The sequence below is a fragment of the Catharus ustulatus genome, chromosome 1 (assembly GCF_009819885.2).
Source record: "Catharus ustulatus isolate bCatUst1 chromosome 1, bCatUst1.pri.v2, whole genome shotgun sequence".
Classification (NCBI taxonomy): domain Eukaryota; kingdom Metazoa; phylum Chordata; class Aves; order Passeriformes; family Turdidae; genus Catharus; species Catharus ustulatus.
The window spans coordinates 123,255,093-123,276,808 of NC_046221.1; the positions used below are offsets into that span (position 1 = coordinate 123,255,093).

Sequence of the window (21,716 nt, forward strand, 5' to 3'; positions counted from 1 at the left end):
GGCTTTTCGTTCTGTCTCTAGATTTATACGAAATTGCTGTGTGCAGGCAGGTGCTGTTTTCTTCAGATTCCAGCTGGTGTGGAGAGCTTCATATTTTGCTAGGATGATCAGGCATGTCTGTGGAATGTGCTATTTATTTAGAAGAATGCTTTATAAAGCAGTGGGGACAATGAAGCTTTTGACCTGTAGCTCTGAAAACACATGTGAAGTCAATCAAAATGAAAGTGCACACTAAAATATATTGTCACAGATTTTGTTTCAACAAACTTAGCTGAGCCAGAAGAGGACTATGAATGATAGGAGGTGTGAAGGAATGACAACAAGGGGTGGAGGGGCGGGAAAGGCACCAAAAAGCCACATGAACATTAGCATCAAGTCCTTGTTTGCAGTGTGAAACTTATGACAAGCTTTGGAGAATAACAGAAACAAATACTCCTTATCTACTAGAGGGGGATTTTCTTGGAGGAGTAGGAAAAGCCAGCAGAAGGCAGAGAAATGAAACAATAGTGTCCCACTAGACTGCACCTTTGTCTCCAACTTGTCCACATTACACTGGCAGCTCAGAGAGAAAGGCTAGAGGAGGCAAAAGGAAAGGTTAGAAAGAAAATTAAGGACTGTGCAACATGTGTGTGCATGCATCCATGAGCATAGGACAGGTCTAGTCACACAGGGAGGAGCTGGCCCTCTGAACTTAGCCCACACCCCAATTTGGGCCATAATTTGAACTGCATCCTGGAGAGGAGGCTGGAACTGCCATAGAGAGCTGAGTCCTGCATCCCTGTAAATGCCAGTGTTGTGCATATCCTTGCTTTTCTCTGGTGTTAAACATGGCTGATATTCCCATTGTAAAGAATCTATGCATGCTTTAAACTGTCTTTTGAGGCACCTGATTCTATAGTATTTTAACTGCAGTTGCACTTTATTGTTACTGCAATTGCTGGTACTGCTAGCTTTATACTTCTGTAGGATGCTTGATTCTTTGTCTTACGATGCTTTCTAGAAGAATTGTCAGATTAAACTATGAAAATGATATCTAAATGTTTCTTTAAAGAGTGCAGAAACAGGATTAAAAATGAAAACCTCTTTACTAGAATAAAAGAAACCCTGCAGAGCTGTGATGTGACAGGATGACTAAGCCAAATATCCTTTCTTGAAGTGTCCTCTTTCCATGAGCAGATGGTTTGCTGTAATGATCAGGGGATCTGAAGCCAGAGAAATTATCCTGTAGTGAAAATGCCATTGGGGAGAACATATTTACTGCCTCCTTCTTGTATTCTTTTCCTTACTTTTGCTTCCTACTGATGTGGTTTCTGTAAGCAGTTGTGGGAGACCTTATCCTATCCCCTGCTAGGGAAAAGAGGTTGTTCCTGCCACTTTTAAAGGAAATACAAAGGAAGTACTGATTCACATTTCCACTCCAAATTGTGAGCACAGCAACAGAGGGGGTTGTAAACTGATCATGGCTAGATTGATGCAACTAAGAAGGAACCACTAATCACTTATTGCCAAGTATCTTTTTTAAGGTCCTCCTGCAAGTTTTCTATTTTACCCCAACTCCCCTTTCTAACCACGCCATCAGTGATTACTAATGCAATTCAGAATCTCAAAGACTATTGGCTATCAAGGTTCAATTAACTCCTAAGGTGTGCTGTAATGTCACACAGACCCTTGAACCTTAGTTTTAATATCCATGCTGTCATTTCTGCCACAGCCAGGTCCTTCAGTTCCTGCTGTCTCAGGTCCTTGAGCTCAGCTGTCTCGGATGAGAAAACCTATTCCACCTCTGCTTGTGTCCATCTGCTGCAGCAGTGTCACTTGCACCTGGGATGAGTTCACTGCACATTGGCATGACTGCTTCCCACCTTTATCATATCTCACAAACCATACTGGACTTGCTGCTTTGCTGTGTCTCTCTCAAGACACCTGTGAGACCAAAGTGACTCTGACAGCTGCATGACAAGCACAGGCATCTTGTCTTCAGAGTTCATGTGACCTCTGGTGCATCACTGGTGCCATGGTAATTTCACAATATTACATTCAGAATGGGTTGTAATCTACCCTTCCTGTACGTGTCTTAGTAGCCCTCCCAAGCTGCTGCTGCAGGCAGCTTGATAGGTGCAAATTTCCTTATGGCTCCCTCGTGTGAGGAGTCTGCTGGGGCAGACACTCCCAGGGAGTTCCACTGGAATATATCTTTACACTTTATATCTTAATTTGTTTAGTTTATGTCAGAATTTCTGAGTTACTTCAGGCCTCCAGATGGGATCTTTTTACACTTTCCCCCCATATCTAACATAATTTGTGTGTGACTTGGTGCTGTTTACACTGTCAAATGTTTTGCATTTCCAAGAAAAAGCCTTGTGGCTCCAAGTGCAACCCAATGGCATTCCAAGGATTTAATTTCATGAAGAAATTATGATCATGCATATATGGATGCCTCAGTTTCATAAGGTCACCTCCCAGAGTGTTGCTGCCTATTCAGTTTCTCATTAGAGACATTGCAATAGATGCTATTTTCAGGTCATTCATATGCAAATGAAATATTTCAGTGTTTTGCTTGCTTTCTACATGATCTGTAAGCACAATGCATTCACTTGCTCTTCTTCATTATACTTTTCTCCCTAGAGCAATAGGCTTCTCTTATTGTAGCCCAAATTATTGCAAGAGAAACTTTCCTGGGTAGATGAGCTGTGGAGCATCTTGACCCTTTCATCTCTATTTCATACTCTGTTGAGAGTTCCTTTATTTCCCAGAAGCATCCTGAGGTTCCTTTTGAATTGCTGCCAACAACTGTCTATCCATTTCAGGAATTCTTTGCTAATACTAGCATCCCTGGTGCACCTAAATATCATGGAAAATCAATTGTGTTCCATAAACCTTCAGGTAGACAGGAAAGAGGAGGGGCAGGTACTGATCTCTTTGGTAATAATAAACCTTCTTTTCCCAAAATACTTTCAACAATCAAGGTGCTTCACAACTTTTCTGTCAGAAATCAAGCTAACAGTGGCACTTCTGTTTTATGGATATAGACTGAAGTACTGGACAAACTACTTCAACTATCTTCTGTTGTCTGAAAGAGTTTTGATGCTGACAATTTGTTTAACTTCTCTATTTTTTCTGTTAGGAGATTTTCTTGCTGTTTATTATTGAGAAAATTGTTCAATAATCACCTTGAGTTAGGAATTTGTTGCATGTAGTGGTGGATTTCACACCGAGCAGAATTTCATAGTCTGAACCCCTTCACAACTCAATCAGTTCAAACAGCAGAACCTATTCAAGAGATCTCCCAGGTTGTACAACACAGTGTGCCTAAGATGCAACTGAAAAACTGAAACAACATAGTACCTAGAGGAGACAATTTGGGAAGATAAAAAAAAAGTTTATTAACTTTTTATTCTTAAAATTTTGAAGCTGATGGTACCAATTACCAATAAGTGGTGAACCGACTTCTGACTTTCCCAGACAGGTCCTGACAGAAGTGGGAAAATACATTAATGTAACTTCTGCACTATAAGTGTGATGTCAGTGGACCTTATCATCAATTTTTGTTCAAAGATGTACTGTATATGCACATTACAACATATAAATGATAAAAGTGTGTCATTGCCAAAAGTAAAAAACCAAAACAAGACAAAACAAAAACAAAAACAAAAACAAAACAAAAAAAAGCCCAACCAAACAAACAAAAAACCCAGATGAAGCATCTGCAAAGCAACCAGTAATACTATTAGCTTCTCACTAACTCTTGCAGATGAACATTGGCCTTGGTTGTAACCTCCAAATATTTTTCAAATTTCTGGATATTCAGCAAATACTTTTTACTTCCTTCCAGAAATAACCTAGCACTACAGGAGAGCTGTCCAGTAAACAGCATAAATGAACACTTTACTAAGCTCAGATACCTTTCTGTGCCAGTTATAGATTTCAATAACAGGGAGGTTTTAATTGATGGACATAAGTGGGATTAATATGCATTGCACATGTGCAACATTATGTAGTAGCTAATAGGGAATTCAGCTTTTCTGATAACTTCTCTTCACCTGGCACATTCCTGATAGCAAGGAAATCTTTCATTCTTGGAACAACCTTTCAACACAGGGAGTTAGTGATATAGATTTTCTCTGGTCTGAACAGGTTATTTTCTTTTGTTTATTGCTGTCATTTATGCTCATAATATGGGTTTTGCAGCAAAGCAGATAATAAATAAGTCTTACCTTCCTGCCCATTTCTATAATAGATTCTGTGGCACATTGTAAAGATGATAAAAGCTTCAGCTTTAAATGGAAGGTGTAACCCTGAGTAACCAGCGATCAGTCAGAAGTAAGAGTGGAACATGACAGGGCAGGAACAGTCCAGCAACTTGCCATGCGCATATACCTTAACATATGAATTATCACGGAATCAAGGGGTAAATAAGTTTGGAAGATCAGATCCCATTCATAGCTTAAAGCAGGGCAAACTTTGAAACTAGAACTAAGCACTACCATGCCAAACAAAATCTCTCCAATTTGCTAGAGGGACAATACATGCCACTGTGCCCAAAGTCCTGCTAAAGTCAAGATTAATGACACCAAGTAATTTGCAAATTTGCACTGGAACACATTGCTCGGGGTTTAGTAAGGAGAATATGCTGCTGCCTGCAATTAGGTGGGAAAAGTTCTTGGTGGGAAGCTATTGTAGATTGAGAGACAGAGATACCTGAGTTTGTATCAGGAGCTGATTTTATTGAGTATACAAGGCATTTACAGTAATTTCACAATTACAAGCCGCATCTGATTATAAGCTGATTATAAGCTGCATCTCCGGGTGTCGGCAACATTTCGTTCTTTGTCCATACATAAACCACACCTGATTATAAGCCGCTCTGTCGTTCGCGGCGAGGACCCGTGTGCAACAAAGTTGCCAAATAGTAACAGAATCACAGGGTTTATTGGCTCGGCTCGGGCCGTGCAGGCTCAGCCCACTCGGGGATGACAAGGGGGCCAGGTGGCCCAGCCTGGTGGGGCCGCTTGGCGGGGCCGCTTGGGGCCGGCCACCGCTGCAACTGGGCTCGCTCGCCCAGGCCCAGCGCTGCCCCGGGGTGGCAGGCAGGGACGGAGCCCGCCAGCACCCATGGCGGCAGCGGCAGGCGGGGATGGAGCCTGCCTGCTCCTGTGGCGACAGGCGGGGGCAGGAGCCACCCGCCTCTGCCCCGGGGCCAGCAGGAGGGAGCCCCCGCCTCCCACCCAGGCTGCGCTGCCTGAAGGAGGGAATCCCCGCCTCCCTCCCCACCCCCACACTGTCGGCACGGAGCCCGCCTCCACCCGCTGTGCAGCAGAGTAACCAATTTGTAACAATCACGCAATCCCCAGTTTTACTGGCAGGTGCTCGGCTCGGCACCTCGGCTGCACTTCCGGGGTTGGAAATTCCAGAAAATTTTTCACATATTAGCTGCTCCTGAGTGTAAGCCGCATTTCCAGGGTGGGATCAAAATTTTAGTCAAAATGGTGCGGCTTATAATCATGAAATTACTGTATATAGGGTTTTACTTGTATGGCACTTATATAGGGTTCTACTTGTGGTGACAATTTCCCATTGGTTACACATTCTTCATGGCATCATGGCACCTGGTAACATTATCACAAAGTTTCACAACATGTTTCTTGGTCACTTCTTGCTCAGGGAGTATTTATCTGTGTCTGTCTCTCCTATGGTTTCTGCTCAATCAGGCCTAAGATATCAGCCCCCTTTATCAGTTCCATTGTACTCTCTGTTTTATTCCTATAGGAAGCCTTCAAAGAAAAAGGTAGAGACAGACTGCCCTATACCTACCTAGCAAATTTAATGACTTCCAGAGATATGACAAAGGATACTCCAGTCTTTGGGTGGAAAAAACCTAATTCATTTAAGACTTCATGTAGCAGTACTTAATGTGTGACTTCAACCTGATGTGAAAAGAAAGAGGAGAACTAGAATTTGTATGGCTTTTTAATGCGAGGCAGCTGAGGAATGGGGTCACACCCTCCTGTGAACTGCAGTTTTAGCAAATTCAGAGAATTTTTTTCCCTGCTCTCAGCCCTGAAAAAAATGATTAGAGCAAATTTTTAAGGAGTAGAACCAGAGGGTGAGGAATCGTGAGCTTGCAGACTGATGCTGTGGTGCCTGAAAATACAATTTAGAATATCCTTTTGCAGAAGGCAGTGTAAGTACTACTCAGGCAGTGAACTTCACTGGTAACCCTCAGACTCCTCTTGTTAGGATCTGTAGTGGGAGCAGATGATAATTTGCAGGATGCCAAAAGGCTGAACTGTGACACGGTAATATGCCCACAGTCTGATATCCATGTTTGGCTAATGGTTCTGGAAAGACTGAGAAACTGCACTCGTTGATGCTCTGCTTTTCTTGAACCTACACAAACTGTCAGAAACCATTTTTCTCCTGCTAGCTTTTAAAGCTGTTTGGTAGTCAGTTTTAAGGTGGCAGTAAAGCCAGGTAGTGAGGAACAAAAAGTGTGAACTGAAGGGAGGATGCGTTGTGGAAATGAGAGAGCTGTTGCAGAGAGTATAAGCTTGTATGTCATGTAGCAAAGAGTACAAAGTTTATGTGACATTTAATGCTGCCAAACTGACAAAAGCCCTGATTCTGAGTGATTATGCAATGAGCAACACTGACTGTTGCCTAGCATTGCTTTAGGTGGTGAACACAGCACAAAAAGAACATTGAAATGGCAAAGTCACGCACTTAGGAAAGGAAAAATCTGAGTATCAAAGTAGAGCTTCAGGGGCCCTGACTACACCAGTGCTTTATGACATCTCTGGGAGAAACCACTGCAGAGAGACGTCTACCTCCCACCTGTGGGTTGGGGCTGCAGCCTCTCCTCCTGTTGGGGAACATAGCTAATGTACTCCAAGAATTTTGGCTGATCCTAGCTTCTAAGGCAAGAGGGTGTCACTGTGACTAGTCAGCTCATGAAACAGACTCCACACTTCCTTGAGTAAGTTTGGACACACACCTACACAGAGTTGCAAATTCTCCCTGTGTCACTAAAGCCACGTGTGACAGGAAAACCTTTTGTGAAAGGTTGGGTCCATGCTCCAAAAACTCTGAGATTTAAATCTCCGCCCTCCAATAATCATAGAAATATTTTGAAGTGCAGAAAAAAATTATTTTTCTCTGCAAACCCATAGAAAAACTGTCACCCCACCCCCAGCCTCCAACATTGTTCCCATAAAAATATGTTTGGCTCCCTGTTGAAATTTTTGGGCCCAAAATGTGTAACTGCAGCAAAGTTGTAACAAGTCAGACAATCAGATAATCTTAGCTACTGGTAGTGCTGTTAGCAATGCCTCCTTTTATAACTGCAGGGGAAAAGCATCGGTGAAAAACATCAGTTCTTTGTACTGCATAGTACCAGGCTCTTCACTAAGAAAATGGTCTTCATAACTCATTTCGTAAATGCATGTTGTTGAACATGTCATGAAACTTGAATTGCAGTCTGATATTGTAAAAATAGCTTTCCTAAAAATATATTTTCCACAATGCATCTTTAAATCTTTCTACATGTATTTTTAACATTACTCATATATTTTTTATTACCAAAACTTATTTCAAGGACATTAAATTATGGTCAAGTTTCCCATTACCAAGGCACTGCTCTGTTATTAAAAAAAAAATATAGAGAGAAAGAGATCACAAAAGGGCAGACACAAAGAGATTATATTTTATTGCAGACCTGACACATTGGTCTGCTCCTGTTAAATCAGTCTGGTGACTATGTGGTATTTTGTGAAATACAAGTACACACAACAATTTTCCCTTCAGCGTGAAAGGATAAGACAGCAAAGCAATTTCACTCAGAGACTGGAATAAGGACAGAGACTGAATCATACAAAAAATGAGAGGGTGGGTTTTTTTCCCTCAGGCTTCCATTGGTCTGAAGAACAAGAGGCTGTATATGAGGCAAAGGTGCTGCTGCTATCAGGTGTTTATCTGATGCAGTACAAGTTGCCTCATATTGCCCCCACCAAGAACTGGGTATGCCTCACTGTGCAGGCATTTAGCATTTTGACTCCCTTTAAAACAAAGCAGCTCATGGGGTTTGCTCATGCACATGCACACACATATTCACACAATCCTGTTGAAAGAGAATAAAAAATTGAAAAAATATCTTCACCATGGAACACTCATCACCATGGGATATTTGTCCAAGCTGCCAGGGACCACAAAAATTGTTTTAAACAGGGGCTGTGCAAGTGCTAGGTGAAGGGAAACCTTCAATTTTAAAATTAAGTTTCCATCTCAAACAAATTAGAGTAAAATACAAAATTTTTAGTGTAATAAGACAGGAATCTAGCTTTTTTTAACAGATAGCTCTGAGAAAATGAGTGCTAACAGCCTGTGATACCTACAAGGACTTGTACAGAGGATTCAATACAAAGAATTATTTTAACTTACAAAGATATTTACTGGAAAATGAATAATTTCCATTAAATACTTCGTTTGAGTCAGTCAACAATTGCAAATAAAAAAATTGCTTGATCATTTTCTTCTGACTATGCTGGGTTATAATCTCACCCCAGTGATAGTTTATAATCTCCTCTCCATGCTGCTTTTAAGATGATTCCATGTGTTGTTCAAGCCAGGTTAGAACAGACTTCTGTTCAGCACCAAATAGGTTGCCTAGCACTTATAAATAACAAAATCTCCTTTTCTCCATCATCAGCTTTCAATCACAACACAAGTGTAATGCGACTTTATGAATTCTGCTTAATACCTTGGTGCTTCCCTGGGCAAAGATGAAAAGCTTCTCTGCAAAGTCAATAGGTCTCCTGAGAAGCAATGAGAGTGCCACAAGACCTTTTTAATTGCTTTTCTTTGGCTGACTTTGACTAACGCTGTGGGCATTTGTCCTCACCGTGGTAGTTTGGCCTTCACTGGCCTTTGCTCAAACACAGCCATTTCAGCAGAGAGCAATTGTATATATATATATATTTGAGTGTGTGTGTACATGTATATGTGTATATACATATATGCAAAGTGAAAAAAATATAGAGTAAATGTTTTATGTAGACAATGAAGAGAATCTCAGCACAGCAATGCACAACTAAAGATACAGTCTCTGTACGGGATTTTTTGTTTAAAATCTCAGTACTGGACAAGAAATAAGGTTCTGTATGTCATGCTTTTCATTACTGGCTTTGCATGCACTCAACTCATTCCTTTCAACAGCCTTTTAAATGCTACTGGATTTGCCCTAACTATTTCACTCCCTGTGCTTTCAATGACAGTATCCCGCAGATCTACTGCCCTTCGGGATCAGTTCAAGGCCTATCTATGGGAATAAAAGATAGCTAGGAGAGAGCTTGAAATAAGATCAGCTAAAGAAAACAGCTGTGTTCTTTACTACAGTGGTTAATGGTACTAATTAATTTTGTTTAAAGCTTAACTCTAAAAAATTACTTAAAAAAAAAATCCCTATTCTCTCTATTCTTTTTCAAAAAGTGTAAATTAAAAATAGAACATTTTTTGGGTCAAGTTTTCAATGCCAAACTTTCAACCCCAGTGCTCCTGGGTAGTTTCTTTTCCAGGTGCTCAGGAATTAGGACGCTGCTTTGTTAAAGCTGTGTGAATACTCACCACTTCTTTCTTTGGTGGAAGTGCTCATTCTGCTGGTGGGTATTTTACTTCAGAACGCCCTGCATTAAAATCTGGCTACAAATAAACCTAATTATTTGCCACACCCCCAAAACTGAGAGCAACTCACACCCACAGACCCCTACCAGCAGCCCAAGTGGAGATAAACCTTACCACTTTATCTCACGGGGAAAGGACTGGGGGGAGGTCACTTCTCTCACAGGGATTGCACAGGGATTTTATGGTGGTGATGGTTTCGAATGAGCAGCCAAAGCTCAGGGGTCAGACTCGTGTGACACATCCCTGCACACCTGTGGTCACACACCACAGCCAGCAGCACCTGTGCTCACCCAGCAGGTTTCCAGGCCAGGCTTGCTCTGTGCCCAGCACATTTTGCCATTTCTAATTAAGCCCAAAACTGCTTTCAGCTTTGATGATCTTCCTGCTGCTTTTTCCTTCCCCCACAACTAATTTCAGACGTTCACATTCAGGGAGATACAGGAATAGAAGCAGCTCAGCTTGCATCACCCTGCCTTAGGAAGGCTGAGTACAAACAGGTTTCTGAGCTACAGTTTACACCAAAAATCAGAACACTGGAGGACGACATAGCCTGGTTTGCTGAGGCTGGCTGCAAAGATCACACCAAGCTGCTAAACTAACTGAAAAACAGCCTCCAGCTAATTCATGTCCCCTTCTATGCTGCCAGTGACCCAAACTACTCCTCCTTGGCTTAGTGGGTGACTGTCACTCTTCTTGCTCCACCAGAAGTATCCTGATCTGGCCTTACCTAAAATGACCTAATCTAGAGCAAACTGCAGCACCGCCACTGCACACATGCATGGGCTACTTCCAAATTAGTGTCTCAGTCCTCTTGGTTTTAATTTTTAATCACATTTTGAATTCCTTTCTTCCCTGTGAATCTCCTCAACCAATCCCCTGAATAAACCTGCTTCTCTCTCAATATAATTTATTCATTTTTTTATTGTTTGTTTGTTTGTTTCTGGAGGGAGCCTTACTCTCTACCTTTAGTGCGTAACAGAGGGGTACATGCCAAGTAAAAAAGTAGTGCCAGAACATGGTGTCAATCCAACAGATTTACTGCTTCTGGGAAATATTCTGTTCCTAAATTATACTGAGCTGGTGCAGTAAAGGGTTTCTTGCAAAAAGGTAGTGAAGAAATCCCCTTTTTGCCCCAAGGTTACAACTTATTTTGTTAGACCAGATGACATGACAGCATGATTCTATCAGGACAAATCAAAGTTTACTGAGCAAATCTGTGTTCTATAACCTGATTTATTGGTGCCATCTGCCAACACCCATGAGCAGATGCTCTGTAGGACCTCACTAGTGTGCAATACTGGCTGGGAGAAACCCACTGCAAATGACTGAATTTTAAAAGTTACTGAGTGTAGCAGGAGAGATAACAAACATAATGAAAAATGTCTAGGAGAATGTATCCCAGTGTTCATTTTTCAGTTCTGCTTCCCTGACAGAAGTACTTCAGAGCATCCTCATCTACATATGTGGGCATGAGATGTAAAAATAAACCAAGAACTCACAATTTCATGTGATTTTGCTCCAATTCTTTGCTATTATGTGCTTCAAAGAAAAGAGAGCTTTTTGGTGTGAGCAGTTATAGTCACAGCTTACCCAAAATCAATGAATTCTTCACGATTGCAAGAATTCTTTTTGCTGTCTTATTCAAGCAGGTCAGGATTGCCATACTGCTAGCACTAATATCTTCTTTTTACTGGTTTTCCCCTACTCTGCAGCTATTTTCAAGCCCTATGTTCTCTGAGGGCATGCCAAGGTAGAAGCAAGCAATTTGCAATTATTGCTACCGGCAACATTAATTTTGCATTCCCATCTCTTCAAAAACACAGGGGAGCAAAAAGAGATAACGGAAGGACAAGCAACTTGTCAGGGTGGAGATTGGAAACGTGCCTGGGATCGGTGCAGACACTGCAGAAGGTGAGGGAGAGCAGCCCCAGCTCCTGCAGCCCCAGCGAACACTTGTAGAGGGGCAGGAGCAGCCCAATCCCAGTGTCCTCATGGGCCTGGTCCTGCCTCCCACTGCCTCCTGCCAAACTAAACATCCACCTCTTAGAGCTGCATTAAAATTAGAGGCAATGAGAGGAAACTTTGCCTTCTTGCCTAGCATGCCCTATTCATCAGCCCACTCTGTCCATATCTAGGGTATTCCATGGAATTCATTCAAACATGCTCAGGAGCAGGTTGTTGATGGACACAGTCTATCCAGCATCTTAGTTGTTGATCCTAAAATCAGAGATCAACAGCTTTCAAGCTCTGTCACTCTTCAGCTGAATTTGGATCTGAAGCTGAACAGCTGAAGAGCAGAAATCCTCCTTCTCTTATTGTGTCAATCCATTAAAATCACACACTCATGGAAATTCTCCATGGAGGAACTATCACTGAACTATTAATAAAATCTTCCTGAACTATTAATATGATCTCTGGGAGCTTTAATCCACCTCAGGGACTGATTATGTAAGTGCACAGGCATGAAGATGCTGTTTTTATCCTCAGTTTACATGACCTTTCCACTTTAAACAGTTTTGTTTATGACTGATATCTTCCTGAATCTGGGGACAATTATTTTCTTTCAAGGGGAGCTACAGTAATTTCACGATTATAAGCCGCACCATTTTGACTAAAATTTTGGTCCAAACCCAGAAGTGCGGTTTATAATCAGGTGTGGCTTATATGTGGACAAAGAACAAAAAGTTGCTGTTTTAGTTTGGAGAACAGGTGTCTGCTGAGAAAGGCAGGAACTTCTCTTTGAAACGGGGAACGTAAACCCCCTCCCTCCAAATTATTATAATTTTGAAATCAAGGAGCTTTCAGGCAAAGATATGGGAATTAGGAATAACAGTTCTATTCTAGGGAAATTAAAATAGAAATACAGTAATACAAAGAAACAAATTCCAAACCCTGACAAAGTACAACCTGACACCCCGTCAGGCAGGGTGTTGGTAGCAGTCCCATTCCATGGTGGCTGCATCCTCCTGCAGTGACAGATGTGATTCAGTTGGAGCAGTGCTCCTGTAGAAGGTGCAGTTTCCCTCCAGTGGTGATGTGGGGAAATCCGGTTTTCCTCTGGAGTCCAGTGGAGAAAGGGGCTCCCTTAGTGTCCCAAAACCTCTGTTTTATCTTGGTGAGAAATGTTGGGCTCTTCCCCCTGGCAGGAGCAACTTCCAATGGGATGCAGTAATTTTATCAGTCCCACAGTGGGACTCAATGGGCCATTAGCAGAAAATGACTGGCTGGAGGAAGGATGGGGTGTGAAAAGATAAAGAACAATGCCCTGCCTGGTTTCAATGGATGGCCCATTAGCAGAATATCTGCCGTTGAGATAAGGATCACTGCCCCCACCCTCAACAGATGGTGATAGAATAGATACCTTTTATCACACTCTGTATTGTAACATGCGGCTTATAATCTGGTGCGGCTTATATATGGACAAAGAACGAAAAGTTGCCAACACCCAGAAGTGCGGCTAATAATCAAGTGCGGCTTATAATCATGAAATTATTGTACTTTTGAATTTGTAGTAAACTGGTAAGTATGGTTCAGATAAAAGTTCATTGGGGTGTGTGCATGGTTTTCTGATTAGAAAGGGTAAAGGTTATGAAAACATTTTAAAAATGCTCATTTCTCAAAATTCAGATGTTCTGTAACCTAGAAATATGCTGTAATATGGATTTTGAGCTCAGGGCTTTGGTCTAAGATATTAATTCGTGTCGTTTGAATGGAATGACCTTGAGCATCAGTTGCATTCATTCCTATTTTTCATCTTCCAAACATGGCTTCGCGTTCCCAACACACTTTGGTGTGAGGTGATGTGGAGAATCACAGTGATTTTTAGCTTTCACACAGTTCCAAACAACAGCATAATAAAAGGTTTCTGATGCATACTCATGCCAAAAGAAATAGATGTTGGCATGACAAGAACAGGCAAAAATAAAGAACAATTGTCTCTTAATCAACCTCATAGCTTCCAAGCACCGCTCATGAGATATTTAATGTAATATTATGTACCAAAGGTTTTCAGTTCCAGGCTCAGTTCAAAAAATTTTTCTGCACAGGAAGTCTGAGCAGAGATGTGAAACAATGATCTCCATAATATTTTGCCCTGACCTGCAAGCTTGTAGACACTTCCTCTATCTGAAATGAAAGATGCATTGAAGCCTGCATGAATTTGGGGGGCATGTGGCAGCTCCACTGTGTTCATTATTCTCTCTTTAGGCGTGATAAAGAGGAGAATAACTGAAAACAGCAAAGAAACAAATATATAAAGCAAAACAAAGTGAAATCAAGCAAAAGAATAGGCCCATCAATGGCCCCAGTTTCATTACATCAACTCAAAGTCTATGTTTGCATGATTTTCTCTCACTCAGTTTGCCTATACTGCTCTGGGAAGGTGCTACTGCAGCATTGCTAGATACATTCCTTATTTTAGTTCAAGTCCCTTGAAGAAGGTCTGGTCTGACTGAGGGGTAGTGTGCTGTTCAACAAGATATCTGGAGTTCTTTCACTCAAGTGTGAGTTGGATGAGTGTACAGTGAGGTGGATTGAGAACTGGTTCAAAGGCAGACCCCAGAGGACTGTAATTGGTGTCACAGGGTCAAGTTGGAGTCCTGTCACTGGTGGTGTCCCACAAGGTTCAGTTTTTCAGTTTAACTTATTCATCAGTGACTCAAATGAAGGGGCAGATGCCTCCTCAGCAAGTTCAACAGGGCAAGAGGGAATGGGTAAAAACTGATGCATGGGAAGTTTCACCTAAAAATGAGGAAGAACTTCTTTACTGTGCTCCAGTATGAGCACTGGAACAGATTACCCAGAGGGGTTGTGGAGTCTCCCTCACTGGAGACCTCAGGGATGGTCTGGACACAATCCTGTGCCATGCGCTCCAGGATGACCTTGCTTGAGCAGGGAGCAGGTTAGCTTGATTAGGACTGGGTTGGATGTGTTTATTTACTCTGCAATTTCATTGCTGAGCAACATTCTAGCATGTTCAGCCTTTTTTTCAGAGGAGAAGACAGTAATACCCAAAAATAATTAGACCAATTCATGTGTACTATATTTCATTTATAACATTGGAATAAAACCCAAGTATATGCTCAGGACTGGGTATTTTTGACAAGGAATCAGGTTAAGAAAAGGCTCCATGATCCCAGAGTCCATTTCACAGTAGACTCCAAAAAATGTACCTCATTATAAAATACACCTTCCCAAGGAATCACAAGACATGAGAAATCAAAAGAGAATTCCTAAAAGCAAAAGCTCTTCAGCAGAAAATCAATTTCAGCTACTTTCTCCTTGCCCCAGGGAAAGCAGCAGGGACTCTAAGTGGGGTGTGGGAAATGTCTCATACATCTTCCTGGAGCTGCACAAAGCAGACCTCCAGACAGGAGCTTTTCTTTCCAAGACAGCTCTGCTCTAATTAGGGACTTCTACAAAATTAGTATGTTGCAGTTCCAAACAGTGTCTGGATGATTCCCATATCAAATTTCTTTGAGGTTTTTTTTTGGTTTTTTTTTTTTTTTAAAGTCGTTGTAATTGTCCTTTTTCTAATTGACAGCCTTACAAATGCAGGTGGACTGAGGGATGAAGGTCAAATTGAACTTAATGTGATTAATAGGGCAAGGAACAAAATTTAGCAAAAAGTTACATACACAAAAAATACTCTTTGGTTATCGGTTTTTTTCCTTACTGTCATTTGCTTTTTAAGGGTCTTTGTGCACTTTTGGGTGTACCTTCAAAATTAGAAGAAAGCAATTGCCTTGAAATAAAATTGCTATATTAAGGGATTTCTGTAACACAGATGTGTGAAATAGAATCTAGTTTATAGACTCAACAATCTATGTTGGGTGGACATAAAATTAATTTTCTATACAGGAAAGTGCATCCTGCTCCTTTTTTTCTAGAGGCAGACTCCCAGCTTAGACCTCTGGTTGGTTCCTATAATTTTCAATATTTGGGCCTTTCTGGGTATTGTTAAAGCTGGTCAATGTGTTCTAAAAAATACATGTTCCCCCTTGAAAATAAAGACTGGCCGATGTTTCTCATTAAAAATTATGATTAATATAATTTGTCCATTCCAGCAAGAAGACAAAACAATTTTTCTTTTTCAGGTCAGTATAAATCTCTGTGTCTTAAAGTTATTCCCCTGCTTCCAGTCTTTCATTTTTTTTCTTTCCTGTGCTTCAGATTCAGAGTGGATTTTCTTCACTGACATTAGATACTACAGTACAGCCTGGGAACAACTGTGGTAATTTACTCCCAGAGAGCAAAGGTGTTGAAAACTTCTTCTTTCTAGATACAACTTGTGGGATGGCAGCCAGCTTGACAAATATAGAATTAATGATAAATAAATAAATAAATAAATAAATAAATAAATAAATAAATAGATAAATAAAGGCAAATCTAGAACATTACAGTTTGTCCTAGGGTTTTTTTGGGGTTTTTTTAGAATAATCTGTGAAAATCTCCAAATCTTAAAATCTTCATTCCCATGTGTGAGGAAGGCAACTTAATTTGTGAATTTTGCATGAGATGGGCATTTTATGGCTCTAGTCTGCTATAAAACACAATTTTAGGTTATCACATGGTAGAAAATCACTTTGAGCTTCACACTTCTGTCAATCCATGCATTTTTCTAGGTGGGCTCAGACTCTCTGCAGTAATTTCTCAGCAGTTAGTTGAAGTCACTACAACATGCAGCACTGCAGTACTTTATCTCAGTCAAATCTGCATCCTAAACTGTCATGAAAACCAGTGGAAGTATACTCTTCTTTAACACTCTTCCTGAAAATGAACACCCCAACAGGACCATCCTTAAAGAGAATTATAGAATCATAGAACCACTGAACAGAATAATAGCATGGTTAGAGTTAGAAAGGACCTTAAAAGTAATTTAGTTCCAATCCCTCTGCCATGGGCAGGGATGCCATTCACTAAATCAGGTTGCTCATGACCCCATTACACCTGGCCTTTACCGCTTTCTGGTGTGGGGCATCCACAGTTTTTCTGTTCCAGTACCTCAGCACCCTCTAAGAAAATAATTTCTTCCTAACATCTAATCTAAACCAGCCTTCTTTCAGTTTAAAACCTTGCACTGTCATTATCTGCCCAGATTAGAAGTCCCTCTCCCTCCTTTTAACAAGCTTCCTTAAGGTACTAGAAAGCTGCAATGAGGTCTCCCTGGAGCCTTCCCTTCTCCAGGCTGAACAACCCCAACTCTCTCAGCCTGTTTTTGTAGGAAAGGTGCTCTATTCCTCTGATCATCTTTTTGGCCCTCCTCTGGACTCAAACAGGTTGACATCTTTTTTGGGCTAAGCACCCCAGACCAAGTGGGGTCTCAAAAGCTCAATTCATCATTTACTGGCATTTATATGGGATCACCTGTGATGTTGCACTGCTTGTCCTCCTGTGTGCTGCTGGCCTGATCACCCAATAGTCCTTCACAGTATATCCAATATGCAGATTTGTAATGATTTCAGGTCAAATGACCTGTCTGAGGTGGAAGCAGCTTATTCCACCGTATAGCAAAAGAAAAAGATGTCAATTAGTGCCTGTGGTTGCTCACAAACATTACCCCAGTATGGTTTTAGATGGCTGCCAGGGCAATCCATGGCTAAAAGGTATGTAGAGTCCTGGGTTGCAGGAAGTGGTGTATGCATATATATCGCTAAATCTGGGGGGGGGGGGGGGGGGGGAAGTCGACCTTGAAGCAGCACAGGAGCTCTGCAGAGCAGGTGTATAAGGGGATTTTTTTATATCATCTCACAAATCCACCCCGCATTCTCACCAGCTGTGCTCAATCTCTGATGCTCAGGGGGAAGGAAGAGAAAGCCCCAGGACACCCTGTGCTAATTGCGGGGGAAAGGAACCTGCCTGGGTCCCAGAGCCAAAGCCCTGAAGGAAGAGACCTGATTATACTCTGCTTTTCACGCTGAGCTCTAGGGGTTAGAAGCACACACAGGATGAGGACGGCTTCATCAGAATCCCCCTTCGCAGCGGAGAGACAGGCTCCTCTCCTCCCCTTGGAAGCGCTTTTGCATACAGCAGCAGCGCTCGTCCCATTAGTTATGCCACGCGGAAAAAAAAAAAAATAAATAAATCCAAGGCTCTTCCTTGACTGACGTTTGTCAGATAAGATCGCAGGTACAAAACACCCTTCCTAATGCACAGCGCCCTTTAAAGCCACGCCGCCTCCTGTTCTCGGAGCAGGGTGGGTGCGGTGCGGAGCGCTCGGCAGCGGGACGCTCCCTGCATGTTAATGCCCGGGGCTTGTGCCGAGCCCGGCAGTTTCCATGGCGCTGCCATGGAGCGCTCCCCACACCTTCCCTTGTCAGCATTTCCCACCCCTCCTCCTCCCTGCAGCACGCTGCTTGCTCACCCCGAAAGGTCAGCCATTGTCATGATGATTTTAGCAGGGGGAGGCAGGCAGGCCGAGGGGTGAAAAGGTGAGCTCCGAGCAGCGATGTGCGTGGGAACCGGGGGCTCGCCTTGTGCCGCACAATGAGAAATTGGAGAGCTTCCCCTCGAGGGAGCGCTGCTCATCAACCCGCTCGCACTTCCCAGGCCGCCACAGTCAGGTGCCCTGACGGAGCTTAAAAATGTTCGTGAGAAGTGGCTGGAGACCCGACTTTAAATCTTCAGCATCTCGTCGGCAATTGATGTGTCAGTGTGTGGAGGGGCGAAGGGACTGCCTCTATCCGGAGAGGAAACTGATACAAACGCATCTTTTTTGTTTTTCCATTTCCCTCCTGCCCCCTCCCAGCAAGCCCAGTGCTCGTTTGCAGATGGAAAAAGACAGATTTTTCCCCTCCGACTTTCATCCTATTGACTGCCGGAGTAAAGCACTGCATCTCTTAACTGCCTTCCTTTCTTTCTTTCTGTAGGACAGCTTTCCTGCACGTTTTGGAGGAGTCCATTTTGTCAATCAGCCCTGGTACATCCATGCCCTGTACACGCTAATCAAACCGTTCCTCAAAGACAAGACAAGGAAAAGGGTAATTAGATGGGGGTGGGGGATGGAGGTGGAGAAGAACCTGCAGACCTGGATTTTCCAAGTAGCTGCCTGCTTTCTTTCCCAGTTTTTCTCTCTGCATTTTCCATATAGTATAAGAGAATCGCTGCTGTTATTAAAAATTCGAGTTTGGAATGGTCTGGATTGAATTAATAACTCAGGCAGGGACCAGAAATCTGTTATCACTAACAAAGCATGGATACATTTTACTGGGACATGCTCAGGGATAGAGAGAATTGGCAATGTGGAAGGATTATCAGGCCTGACTAAAGTTATTTGAAAGCAAGGGAAACTTCAGCTCAATTCTTTATGTGGGAGTAAAAATTCCTATTTCATTCCTTCAGCAGGGTGACACTTTTCACATGATGGTAACTCACTTGCTTCCACAAGAAGTGCCCATATCTGAAGGCTGCTTGCTCACACTGCAGAAGAGGCAGAGCTCCACTGAAATCCAAGTGACTTGGTGGTTCTGCAGTCATCCTAGCCATTTGTTCTCTGCAGTCTGTCAAACAACAGCTGAATAATCCTTTAGAGCCCGCCTTGAGCTGAGTCTGACTAGGCAGGACAAGGGTAGGATCCACCTGAAAGCAAAGATTAGAGAAACAAGTGTTGCTGAAACATCACCAAGTGGTGACAGCCTGATACACCCCTGGAAATGTCTGCCCTGGGGTGCAGGGCTAGTGGCCCTCTCAGATGCCAAAGTCCTAATCTTCATGCCTGCTTTCAGTAAGCTCCACTCCCTTTTCTTCTCACTTTTCTTCACGTCAGCCTCTATCTTCTTACAGTAGCTATAATCAGTCATAATTCCTGACTTCTGCTTCTCCTGATCTGGTACTTAAGAAGTGGAAATTGTCATGTGCCAAAAAGCAAGTGAATCGGAGTTTTCAGAAGCGTTTGTAGTGCCAGCCTAATTCTTCAGCTGCCCACCCCAAAGTTAATCCCCCCTCTTCTACCAGCTGAGTCAGCCCCGAGAGCTTTTGAAATTCCCACCTGAAACTGCAGCGTCAACTAATGACACTCCACACCTCATTAGTGCTGCTAATATTGTACTTAATGAAATAAGGAGTCGGTGATGACTTTGAACTTTCTTTTTTATTTGTTAAAGATCTTTCTTCACGGTAACAACCTGAACAGCCTTCACCAGCTAATACACCCTGAATGCCTGCCCTCTGAATTTGGGGGGACTCTGCCTCCCTATGACATGGGGACGTGGGCTCGAACGCTGCTGGGTCCCGACTACAGCGACGAGAACGAGTACACCCACACCTCCTACAACGCCATGCACGTCAAGCACGCCTCCTCCAACCTGGAGAGGGAGGCCTCGCCCAAGCCCATGAAAAGGTGAGTACCGCCTCCGAAATCAGCTCTCACTTGGCTCTCTGAGCAGGTTCGGCATAAATCTCACTGAAGGGGTCATCTGGCTCGAGGAGATTGTGAAAAACGAGGTTCACTGTCATGGTAAAATTTAAAAGTTTGATAAAGGACAATAGGAAATAAAGATGATAAAGGAAAGGGTTAACGGCTTGGCATTCAGCCAAGAGCATTCCTGCTACCTCGGAGACACCCTGCTTACATACCTTTCCTACTGCATTAGCCTACTGCATATTCATACAAAATCACACACATTTAAACTTTTCCCCAAACTAGTTTACATGTTCTAGTATGTTTAGTATGGCTCCTCCTTGGGTCTGCCTTTTTAGAGCATGTGCATTTTTTTGGCTGTGGTTTTAGTCCGTTTTTATTATTTTTCCCAGTTTGGGCTTTGGTTTATACTGGGTTTTAGTTTGGTTTTTGGTTTTTAATAGAGGTCTTTATTAGGCGTTCATTGGATCTTATCCCAATTAAGCAGGTAGTTCAATTACTACAAGCATAGCTATATTAGCTATTTCACTACTATGTCTAATAAAAACTAAATTTTTTTTACTTACTAAATTTACTTTTAACATTATACACATAGCATCTATTTTAATATTCCTGAAAACCCGATATTATAATATGTATTTATAACAAGATGCTGCAATTTGGCAAACGTTGATGGTAAGGAGCGCTTCAGTCTGGGCTGTGCTCATGGTGTGGTGGGAGAAAGAAAGCCTCTCAGTGGAACCGTAATTACTTGTCTGATTACAGTGCATGAAAATGAGGGGAAATTAATGAGCCCCTGCACGGAGCATTACAGAAAGTGCATCAGGGTGAGATGCTGTCCTGCACGGTGCGGAGCATCCAGCGGCTGGTCCCCATTCTTTGCTGCTGCTCTGCTGCTGCTGATCGGGTTGTTATCCAAGAGGGATCTACCTCCTTGAAAAAGCAGCTTTTGTACGATGAGCACCACTGCCCTCTAAAGGGAAAAGGAGCTGGTCTTCTCCCTCTGCTTCTGCTCCCACTTGCTCTGCAGAGCCCTGCGAGGCAGTTGCAGAGCTGCTCTTTTAAATGCTCTGATTTTAGTTGTAGTGATTGTGCGTTCAGCTCTGAATGCTCAAAGGACACATCTGGGGAGTGCTGCTCTCAGTAACACGGGCTGATTGTAGGGATGGGGTCAGGAAGACTTGGCACAGAGCTGTGGTTGGTATGGCTCAGCCAAGAGCAGCTGCACTGAGCCATGGCTGTGTAACATCTCCGCTGTGTGAGTGCCACATTTGCACTTGCCTCACCCTGGGCATCCCGCTCCAGGAGCTGCTTTCCATGCAGATTGCAGTGGTGCTTTCCTCGCTGCTGCCACTTGATGAGCGTGGTGCTCCCAGGCACGGCGTCCCTCTCCGTGGCAGGGAGAGGCCCTCACTCTGTCACAGCAAAATCAAAGCTGACAACACCGACAAGCCATAATGCCATGCAATTAATTTTGAAAGTCTTTCATCTTCGGAGGAAAAAGAAATGCATTCTCGATTCACGGCTCCCTTCCAGGTCAGAGGGATGTCGTGCCGCTGTGTGTGCAAAGTGAGGCCTCGTGCTGGAAGCACTAACACTTGTGACCGAATTCAAGAGCTCACAGAGCCACGAAACTTTTAGGCTGTGAGCTGCAGCCTTGTCAGGAGGAGCGGTGGCCACCTGCATA

General features: G+C 42.8%; 1 protein-coding gene across 1 annotated transcript in view; it reads left to right on the top strand.

Annotated features, from left to right (window-relative positions):
* The window catches only part of CLVS1 (clavesin 1), a 102,953-nt gene that overhangs the window by 64,120 nt on the left and 17,117 nt on the right, over window positions 1–21,716 (top strand). Inside the window, exons 4-5 of the mRNA XM_033059180.2 lie at window positions 18,540–18,650; window positions 19,773–20,008. Coding sequence (XP_032915071.1) covers window positions 18,540–18,650; window positions 19,773–20,008 — 347 coding nt within the window. The remainder of the gene's footprint in view (window positions 1–18,539; window positions 18,651–19,772; window positions 20,009–21,716) is intronic.